The sequence below is a fragment of the Parus major genome, chromosome 3, assembly GCF_001522545.3.
Source record: "Parus major isolate Abel chromosome 3, Parus_major1.1, whole genome shotgun sequence".
Lineage (NCBI taxonomy): Eukaryota > Metazoa > Chordata > Aves > Passeriformes > Paridae > Parus > Parus major.
Genome location: NC_031770.1, coordinates 78145752 through 78157028, shown reverse-complemented (window position 1 = coordinate 78157028; position 11277 = coordinate 78145752). Strand labels below are relative to the sequence as shown.

Below are 11277 nucleotides of genomic sequence, written 5' to 3'. Positions count from 1 at the left end.
AAGGAACTTGAAATGTTTCAGGCTTACAAGTCACAAATAAGATATCTACTTGGACGTTTGTATAGAAAATCAGAAACACCACTTTGGGTTCATTGCTGTGACCCAAAATGTGGTCATTTTTGGACCAGATTCCAAGGCCTGTTTCCAAAATGTTGCATATTCAGTGCCATCACCATGAATGTCTGCACTTGCAGACTAATGTTTCTGTAGTCCTGGAGGAACCTCTTTTCTTCCCAGCTCTGACTTAGTGTTCATTTCACAATAAGCCTCAACTTCTTATAAATGAAAATGCTAGACTTGCCAATACATCAAACAATACAGTAAATTTATTAATTTGCTCAATAAAAGGTGAGCAAGTATTACAGCACACTGGGTGTGTTGAGGGTCTCCACCCTAAGCAACACACAAACTCAGAGATTAGTCTCTTATACCATTCTAGGCACTTCCTCAAATCTTCAGTTATTTTCTACTTGCTTTTTCTTCATAATCAGCAGTTGTGGTTTTTGGACATCTGTTGGGGAGGTGGTCTGAGATGGTCTTCTGATGTCTCTTTAGTCTCCCATCTTTCTCTTAAAATATCTTTTTCCATTAACCGTTTGTTCAAGCAAGCATACGTTTTGTGAGCATGTATTTTGCAAGCTTTCTTCCAATCATTTCACAAGCTAAAGCTCACCTGTCTAAAAATACCTTCATAGGCTCTTTCTTCAGTTATTACAAAGCTCAAAGTTAGCATGTTTCAAAATGCTTTTGTAGAGCTTTCTAGCTCATGTTAGTCCTACTTCCCCTTTTTAAGTGATTATAAATTTTCTTAAAAGTAATTTATAGTTTATATAAAGGATAGTTTAAACTACAAGGTAGTTTAAACCTTAAAATTTTGTTGTTAGAACAAGGAGGTAGCAAAAAGCTTATTACTTTGTTAAACTTTACTTCCACGCTTTATTTTACCTGTTTTTCAAAACTTTTCTTTGTAATAATCCCATGGTCTCTGTCTGCATTGCTTGCAGACACACATACATAGGTGACTGCTATTTGATTGACACAAATCACCACTAAATTTCTCACAAGCTTTCAACTGTATGCAAGAAGTAGGTAGCATCATTTGTCTTTTGTGACAAAAAAAAAAAAAAAAGAGAACATCAAATCCATCCCACAATCACAGAAGCTAAGATAGCAGATATGGGATTTTGAGTTACATTTGTGCCAGTACAAGACTGAAAGGCATATTTAGGGGTCTGCTGGTAGTCTCTTCCAGTCAAAAGATCGTTACACCCAGTTTAAGTTTGTGTAAAGTACCAGTGCTCCTCATTTTTCAGATGATGTAAAATGCCCAGCTTAAGACAGTTTAAGACAGGCTGGCTATGAGAAATGATTCAGTTCAGCTCAGGCAGGGCTCTCACTGCTGTAACACATTTCCTCCTCAATTCCTCAATGAGGGCTGGCAACACGGAGAGTGAGAAGTCATCAACACACATCAACCCGTTCAACCTAGAAGACTGCAAAACATGAATCCATGCCAATTCAGTGTCCATCAGATCCATGTTTTCCTTCTCACCATAATCAATGTCTCAGGCCCATCTCCAGTACTTACAACACCTGTGACAGATGAAGAAGTCTCCTCAGCTAATTTAATAGATGCAGGGAATGACAACGTCCATCACTGGAGCTTTGTGGTGATGTGAATACATCACCATTGTGTGAGAGGGTGTTTGGTCCAGCATGCAAGGGCAACAAAGCCCACCAGAACCTCCTGATCTCAACTGCTTCATTTTAAGAGCCAAATTGCACTTCCCATTTCCAAGTATAAAAGCAGGACAATCTAGGTGTGAAGACAACTCGGTGGCATCCTTGATGCTAACACTTCCTGCGGAGGAAGTAAGGTGACATAATCAACAAGCCACAAAACCTCAGTGGTGTCACCTATGGCCCGTCCAGCAGCAGTTCGTGCCGCATGGTGCTCTCAGGTGAAAGGATTCGATGTGACCCTTAGTGCCACGGCCTAGTTGACATCATGGTGTTCCGGCATGGATTGGATGAGATGATCTGAGAGGTCTTTCCCAATCCAATTGATTCCGTGATTCTGAACTTGAGGGACAGCGGCAAAAACTAACCTAACCAGACCAGACCAGACCAGACCAGACGAGACCTCACCGCCCCCGAGGCCGCCATTTGCAGCCGTTTTACCGCCAAAACGCGTCGCCGCGCGGGCGGGGGAGGGCCCCATCACGTGGCCGCGCGGGGGCGCGCCCCGGCGCGAGTGGCGTCGCGTCACGTGAGGCGCGGAGGCCCCGCCCCCTCCCCGGCCCCAGCCCTTTGCGCCGCGGGGGGACGGCGGGCGGTGCGCGCGCGCGCGCGCCGCGCGCTCCCGCGCGTCTCCATCTCCTCCGCACGTGACCCCCCGTCCCTGGAACGTGGCATTGTGTAATCACGTGACCCGGGAGCGGAGCGGGGGGAGCCGAGGGAGGCAGGGAGGGAGGAAAGGGGGGCGGGGGGGCTGCGTACGCGACGGAGCGGGGTGCGAAGATGGCGGACGAGGAGGCCGAGCGGGAGAGCGGCGGCCCGGGCGGCGACCTCCTGGAGCTGCGGCGCCTGCGGGAGCGGCTGCTGGAGCTGGAGACGGGGCTGCGGGAGAGCCGCGAGCCGGCCGTGCAGGCGGCCACCGAGTACTGCAAGCAGCTCTGCCAGGTCAGGCCGCCTCTTCCCTTTTCCCTTCCCTTCCTCCGTGCCCTGCCTCCGCCCGCTCCCTCCCCTCCCCCGCGGGGTGTGTGTGAGCTTGGCCGGGCCGGAGCGCGGGGGCCGGGCGGGACCAGCGCCGCCCCCGCCGCGGGGAACCCGCAACCGGCGGCCCGGTGCGGCGGCCGGCCCGGGAGGAGGGGAGCGGGGACTCGGTGCTCGGGAGCGGGCCGGGCGATGGTCGCCGCCGCTCGTTGTGGTCTGAGGCGGAGTGGCCCCCGCGCCCGCTGCTGCTCCGGCCCGGCCCGTAATCCCCATCCCCCGCTTCGCCTCCCCCCGCCCGGTTCTCGCGGTCTCCAGGCCCCTTTGTTGTGCTCTGCGGCTCGGCTTATCGAAGGGCCCTTTGTTCCTGGCGGTGGCGGACCGGGGGCCCCCCCCGTCCCCGTCCCTTCGGCACCCCTCCTCCCCTGGGGGCAAAGGGAGGGAGGCGGCGGTCCGGGAGGTGGGGGCTCCGCCGCTCCTCTGAGGGGCCGGGCACGAGCTGGAAGTCTGTCCCGGGTCCCTCGGCTCGAGGCTCCTGCTCTATGCCCCCTTCCTTCCCCCCGCTGCCTTTCCTATCTCGTACCCTGGAGGGATAGTGGAGTTTCTGCCATTCTGGGAAGGTGTGAAGGTGGTGGTGGACTATACAGAGTCGCCGGTGGTGGTGGCAGGTCTGTGTTGCTGCTCCCCTTTTCTCGCCCTGTCAAGGGAGCGCAATCCCACCTCGGGAGAGGGCTCCCGAGCCGGCACTGTTTGAAGCACCATTGTGTGTAATTATTCTGCCTATGGGAAAAGGCCCGCTTCCCGGACCTTGGGCTAGTCCTAAGGCAGGGTTTGTTTGCAGGTGTTTCTTCTGAGCTAGTGATCCTGCTTGAGTATTTGTTCCTAAACAAACTTCGTGGTACTAGCTCCACAGACTGCTAAAAAAGCAGACCATTTTAGTCATGTGTATGACTTGTACGTTATGTACATGGCCTTGATCTCATATCTCTCATATCCTTTCTTGGATAGCATTAGGTGCATCCCAGTGTATTAAACAAGTTCTCAAATATTTTGGACCGCAGAAACCACTGCTTCTGTAGCTTTACTTTGTTTAACAGTCTGGCTGATACAAATGATAGTGTTTGTTTACGCATTACTATCGCCCATTCATGGACAGTCAGGCAAATTTTTACGAGGTGGAATGGATAAGAGTGAATTCACATGACTGGTTTGAAATGTGTTTTATTTATGATTTTGTGTCTGGTTTCTTAAAGAGTTCATTCTTGGTGGCCATTGTAGCATGCTAATTTCACATCTGTCGTTTCTGGATTAAACTGGGCTCTACTTTCTACTAACCAAGAAGATTTGCTACTAAATATTTTAAGCATAATTTTATTTTATTTTGTATATACAGGATTCATATATCAGGTTCGTTTTTTGCTGGTCAAAATTTATCACATTGTGCTTGGTTAGATGTCCATGTAGATGCACAGAAACATTGGTTTAAGCACAGAAGGATTGGTTTTGTTGGTTCAGATCAGTGTGTTCTCGGTCTATTTTATCTTTGTGCCTACTTTCTTAACTTTATACACTGGGAGGTGGAAATCTGCCTTTCCTGGCTCCGGCTCGACTTGTGAATGAGCTGTTCATTGAACTGAAGTAGTGTTGGGTAGGTGGGAATGAAGACACCATCCTTGACACGTACAGAGTAGATTACTGATGTCTAAAGTAGATTTATCACTGAAGTTGTGGTTATGTGTTCTCAGCGAGTGGCTTCAAGAGTTATTTGATTGATTTAAAGTTTAGCAAGTGTGAATAGTCTTCTTATTACTTGAATGTTACAAACGTTTTGTAACTTTTGTTACTTTTGTAACTGACTGTTACAAAAGTCAGTTGTAATGCTCAAATTTACTAGGTTACTTAGCCATGCACTGTTTAAAAGCAAGTCTTACTGAATCTCACAAATCAGTTGTGTAGAAACTGACTTAGAAATCATGCTGTTTTGAAATTAATTACTCCTTTAATTAAATAATTAATTAATTGTTCCTTCCAGACTAAGATTTATAGTACAGCCATATCATGCAGACTGAAGGCTGATGTGTAACACTTCGGGTTGAGATATGCCATTCAATGTTGAAAGATCTTGCTTTTCGAATTTTGAACAGAGGTCTAAACAGATGCTTAATGTATTAAAAAGTGTTGTTAGGCAAGTGTTTTTGTACTGGCTCAGCAGGCACTTTTTAAAATCTGTCCACCTGTACTTGTGGTGCCAGAAACTTATACAGCCTCTTCTGCAGTTTTAATCCTTTTTTTGGGCTAATACAAAATAGTATTCATGATTCAGAGAGTAGGCTTAGCTACTTAGTTTGCACTGCATGACACAAATTGTAGAAAAAACATGTAGGCTGTTCTAGGTCAGCCTTCTCAAGACATCAGTTCAAAAGCCATCTCAGAAATCTCTTCAAATAACAGTATAAAGGTATCTGCCATGCTTTCTAGAATAAAGCCTTTGAAAATACATGCATGAAAAAAGTATTTGGTCAAATATATGGAACTGAGAGTTATTATATATATATATATTGAATATATATCACTTATGTATATCTAAGGTCTAGAAACTCAGTAATGAAGAAATATTTTAGTATTTCAGTATAATTTCACCTGCTTTTTCTTTTTTTTTCTTCATGCTTAGTTTCTAGGCATGTAATAACTGCACAGATCTTGGACTGTCTGGTGTCCTTGTTTTGTTTTGCCAAGTACTCACTCTGGAGCTCAGCAACCATCTAGCTTGTTGCCATAAATTAACTTTTATTTTTTTTAATGAAGTGGGTAGCAGTGTTCAAGAAATAAGCTTATTTTCAAACTAATGGAAGCTAAAGAATGTGCAGTAAAGCATGGAAAGATCCTTAGGTTCAAAGGCAAATAAAGGATTTAAGTATTCTGTGCTTATTAAATGAAGTGGGAGTTGTACAGCCAAGTCCTTTATCTGGTTTTGAAATACCTCAGTTTGAAATATTTTATTGTTTATAACCCAACACTGCAGGACAATTGTTAAAAACACAGAAAAACAAGACCCTTTTACCTTGACAAAAAATGTTATAGAACTGTTTTCTTCTCTTGTAAGAATAAAGTTTACTTTGATGTATTTTATATCCAGCATTTCATTAGCTATAAATATGTTGGTGTGCTGCTGCTGATTGCTCTGTGAAATAGTGCAATTATTCTTAAATTTTAAGGGGATTATAGGCTGGATCTTAATCCTGTACCAGATCTGTGTGATGGTGGTTCTGTTCTCCATTGTCAGCATGCAGTAGAGAGCATTATTTTTATTGTTATAGGGTGGAATTCACATCCATATCAGTATATGTAAAATGATTTTTTAATTGTGATTTGTGCTCTTCTGTTGCAATTTGATAATGAGCAAATCCTCGACAAAATGGTTATATTTTCACAAACTGTATGAGTGCAGACTGTGGCAGACAAAACAAGTATCTTCATCTGTAGTGACTGAAAATTGCAAATGTAAATTTTGCAAGAATTCAGAATGGCCCAAAGAAGATTGCTGTTCTTGTCACCATGTGGTGGCTGATTAGATTATTTTCAGACTTGGCTCTTAAAGGTGACCGGTTGTTTATATTCAGTTGGAGAAGACCAAAACGTATGTTTGGGTTTTCTGTGCTTAAGAGATAGGTGAGTGTGCTGCTGGTGGGTATATCAGAGTTCCTCACTATCTGCTGTGTTCCCTTCCAATTGTCATTACCTTTTTTATATTTTTTTTTTAATTTTGATAAATAAAAAAATACAGATTGTAGGCTGGTAATAAATTTTCTGTCATCATTAGGTTGTGAAATCTTTGTGGTGCTTCTGCCTCTTCTGACTGTGTTTCTGTAGTTGATGTGTTTTGAGTCTTCCCTTCTTTGTTATTTTGACACTTCATCTCTTCCCTGAATCTGCTTCTAAGGATTGGGGTTTTTTTCAGTCCTGCTGTACTTTGTGGTACAAATTCTCCAAAACTGTACGGTGGTTAGGTTTGTTCTACTGATGTACAAGTTGTCAGCAAAAAGTGTCTTTCCTATATTATAGGCATAAGATACTATTTGGATGGTTGTGAGACCTTTCCTCAATAACTTTGTCTGCACTTTCAGTTCATTTCTTGGTTGTCTTGTCATGTTTGCCTGTTCTGAGAAAGATCAAGTGTGCTTAGTTTTTAGTAGACATATTAATATCTTTCTATTTTATCCAGAAGTAACCTACAATCTTCTTAACACTAGTAGCAGAAAAGATGTAATGATGGTTGAAAAATTTGGGGGTCTCTGGTGGTAATGGAAATTTTTAGAAGACACCCCAAAACTTCTTTTAAAGGAAAAATATTTTTAACTGTTCTGGCTGTGCAGTTTGTTCCTACTGTTTTAAGCTGGTTTTTACTGTGTGTTGAGGTTCTAGTGAAGTATTATGACCTTAAGGTCCTACCCTATTTTTTTTGGATGTCTTGTCATGCTAGAGTAGATGTTGGTAATATTCAGGGATATGTAATCTAAGGTGTCCCTCCTAAAAGCAGACCTGTGTGTCTCTACATAAAAAACATTATTATTATTATTATTATTATTATTATCACTGTGTTTTCTCTTACAAATTCTCCTAATAATATACTATATTACTATAATATTATAATATTAAATATTACTATATAATTGGCATTCAGTTTTAATACCTCACAGACTTCACAACTTTCTGGTGCTGTCACTGTCTTCACTGTCATTGTCTTCCTCACTTTTAGTCTCTCTGTTCTTAACTTCCTCTTCAGACCCAAAGTGACAGAAATAATCTTCAGTTCTATGCATAAAATTTGAAATAAAGCTTTTCTTAAATCTTTTATTTATATGTTCTGGATTTATCCAAACTCAGAGTCTGTCTTAATCTAATGACAAGGAAGTGTTTCAGTAGGCTGCTTTATTTTTTTCTGCAGGAGTTAGAGTATGATCCCTTACCAAGAGTAATTCTGTGTATAAAGACCTCAACAGCCTTTGAAGGATTTTTTTTTTTGCTATTTCATTGAACACCTGCAGTTGTGATGTGACCATAAGATTAGCGTTCACTGATGGTAAGAAACACCACCCACAAAACTTCAGGTGCCTTTTTGATAGAAGTATGAAGACATTTCCTCTTTTTCTTAATATCACACTTGATTTCTTACTCCAGACAACTTTTGTCAGACTCTTTACTGAATGGATAGGTAGATGTCCACCTTAGATTTTGTTTGGCTCAACAGCTAACAGTGATGTTTACATTATACAGGCACTGGTGGAATGTAGTTATTAGTAAGTGGATATTTTTTTAACTTTCAATTCAGTTATGCCCTGTCTAATCAAGTCTGTGTCTCTTCTTTTGGGCATGCATGAATTCCATAGTTTCCAGTGCTTTAGGTAAAAAATGTTTTCTGTTGAGTCCACTAAGTGATTTTTACACTGAGGTAACACTTAAAAGTTCCTGTTATGATGTTTCTGTCTTTACACATTTTCCTCTACCATTCTGTGTGTTGCTTCTGGTCTCACACACAGTTCCTATCTTTTTCTAAATACATTACCATGAGTGCAAAATTCCTATCATAACTTCCAATACTTTCAATTTTACTTTCATAACTGTGACCTCCAGATGTTCTGCTATTCAGGGAGAGATGTACAGCTGCCAGAAATTGCAAGGAATCTGCTAAAATATAGTACACCACAAAGATTTCCAAGTGCACGAAGAGAAACACCTGTCATCACTGTGTCAAGTCATGCAGACTTTCAGCTGCCTGAGGCATTTTTGTGCTACTTCATCACTGTGAGACCTGCCATGTCAAACAGTCACATTATCTCTTTAACTGGGGAGAGGGGTAGAAGTAAAGCCCCCAGATTCATTTTTTTTTTTTTTTTTAAGTTAAACTACATGGAGTTAGGGAAATTGTCTTGCTTTCAAATAAAACAGTATGTGTACCTATCCAGTTAAGATGTATGTAAAAAATATTTAGAAGAAAGCACCCTCACTGTTTAGGGTAAATCTAAACAATGAATTTAAATATTCTAATCCTTGTCCTCAATAATGGCCTCGACCCCCAGCATCATATTAGATTTGAGCTGATCTTTGTTAGAACTTCTGAGATCTGTACTATAAGGTTTTATTAAACCTGTATTTCCTCTACTGAAGTAAGACAGGTAGACCATGATTCCAAAGCAGCACTGATTATTGATAAGCCATAGCTACAAATGCTTGTTTAATATGTTCTCAAAACTATCCATTGAAAAAGATTCAAAAAAACTCCCTGCATAATACATTTCAGTTCAGTGTTCAGCCTTCAGTAATTTCTTCTGCCAGCCCTTGCAGTGTAACTTAATATCTTGTTGCAGCTTAAGACTATTGTGATGTGTTGTATCCCATGTAGCTAACAAAAAGTAGCATATTCTCTTTCTGTTGGAAGCACGACTTATTTTCAATGCTATTTTCAGCTCTTTTCCACTTTTTACTTTTGAGAACAGTTTTTGCAGTTCTGGATGTTATTTTTTTCCTATTTCCCCCTTTCCTTTTTGTTTTGTTGCTGTATCTTTGGAATGTATGGGATTTTTCTTACTTGCAGGGAAGGTAGCAATCTAATAAGAATTTGGTGAGAGGGTGACAGTCTGTCTAAAACTCGGGATTTAAGTTAAAACATTTTTCCTTCTGAATACAAATATTCAAGAGAAGAGTGATAGTTCTCTGAAGCGTAACAAATTAAGGTAGTTAAGAAGATGACAAAACAGAGGTGGAGGGATAAAAATTATTAAAACTTCAGGATGTTGACAAAAACTTATCTTTCCATGTAAGTTCAGCAGTTAGATACTTAGTTTCATAGTTACCCTGATGGACATTTGCTAACTTACTTGATGCTTTTACTGAAGTTATGGAGAAAACCCCTTCTATCAGCAAACTACCATTTCTCTAAGAAATACTTCCAGTGAAAAGTTAATACTCAGAGCAGATACAGTTCTGCATAATACCCTTGATTCTTGTTGCCCATTCAAAGACTGAGAGGTGTTCTGCTTTACACAGTCCTTTATCCCTTTGAGAAAACCTCTGAAGAGCTCCCTGTAGATTCCAGTTTACTTGTATTAGTTGACTGTAAGCAGCAGCTGCACATCTGTGCTGGCATAACTTTCTGTATTGACACCTACATTCCTGCCTTTACCTTTTCCCAGAAATCCAAACTTTATTCCCCACTTTTGAACAATGTATATCAATAAAGTCCAGGTTGCTTTCTAAAACTGCAGTTACTGAAGATTCACTGTTTAAAAAACAAGGAATATTGGCTATAGCCAATAAGCAAAGCACTGTGCAGGGCTATACAGGGAGTATATGTATGTTAATATTAACATCCAGTAGGGCATCTCATTCTATCAAAATATCTACATTGTATGTCTCACTTGCACAGTAATGATATTAGATATCTATTTAAATGTTCAGTCCATTTTCTATATATTTTAGATTTTTAAAAATTATAATTTTGATAGAGAATGAATGCTTCATAAACCATAGGTCTTGAGGGAAGGAAACAAAAAAAAGTGCTCTTCTGGGGACGCTTTGCTTCCATCATGAGTAAGAATTAGGGAGTTTTATATGGCCTTTTCCATTTACTCTGCCATGTAAATGTCATAATTTTGTATTCTAGGCTCATTGCAGATATGTTGTGCATTGTTTCTACTTAAGGCTTCTTTAAGTTATGGATCAAACAACAACAGTTACTGGACATCAACATATTGTTTATTCTGTGTGGTACGTTACCTAAACTGACATACAAGGCAAAGAAACTATTTAAAATTCACATATTTAGGGAACATATCTTCTAGAAATAGTGCTCCAAGCATTGATTTATACCTGTCAAAAAATTTTAGTTGGTTTTTTAAAGGCCTCCATGCATATCCTTATGCAATTACAATACAGTGTGTTTCTATAGTTTTCATGAGGGAAACTAGCATGAGGTTCTTAGGCCACCAATGAGGATGTACAACAATTTTCAAATTTTAGTTTAAATGATACTTAATGTGTCATGTTTTAGGAATATGCAAGTCATATTTTTTTTTGAGGTGAGAAATATTTTTTTCGGTTTATCTCTCAAAATATGCATTAAAGACAACTCTGTGGTATTTTTTCTCAGGTCTTTCATCTCTAAGGATGAAGTACACTGCTTTCATTTGTGAAGAGTTAATCTAATAACACCTAGTACTTGGCAGAACAAAGACTTTCAGAAAGAAGATATATGTAATGTCAAAAAAGCAGTGGAGCTTTATAAAATTATTCTCTGAAAATAGACCTGATCCAGTAGGAAATGGGACTACACTTGCAAAAATGTGTTCCTGTTTTTGGTAAAAATAGTTTGATCAAATGTCTTTTCTATCTTCTCTTCTGTAACTGTTGTACAGTCTTCTGGTATACAATATTACTAGCTTTATGATTTCCCGTATGAAGGTAAAGTAAATTAAACAATCATCAGAGAAATAAGAAAATCCTGTGCTAACTTATCTAGCTCTCACTTGGTTGTTACTCATTCTGAACTAACCATACAGTTCCTTGTTC

The 11277-nt window shown here is 40.5% G+C and overlaps 1 protein-coding gene across 1 annotated transcript in view; it reads left to right on the top strand.

Annotated features, from left to right (window-relative positions):
- Positions 1 to 2499: 2499 nt before the first annotated feature.
- The window catches only part of ZNF292 (zinc finger protein 292), a 51297-nt gene continuing 42519 nt past the window's right edge, over positions 2500 to 11277 (top strand). The window contains exon 1 of the mRNA XM_015622470.3: positions 2500 to 2682. Within this exon, the coding sequence (XP_015477956.1) occupies positions 2521 to 2682 (162 nt within the window). The 5' untranslated portion in view covers positions 2500 to 2520. The remainder of the gene's footprint in view (positions 2683 to 11277) is intronic.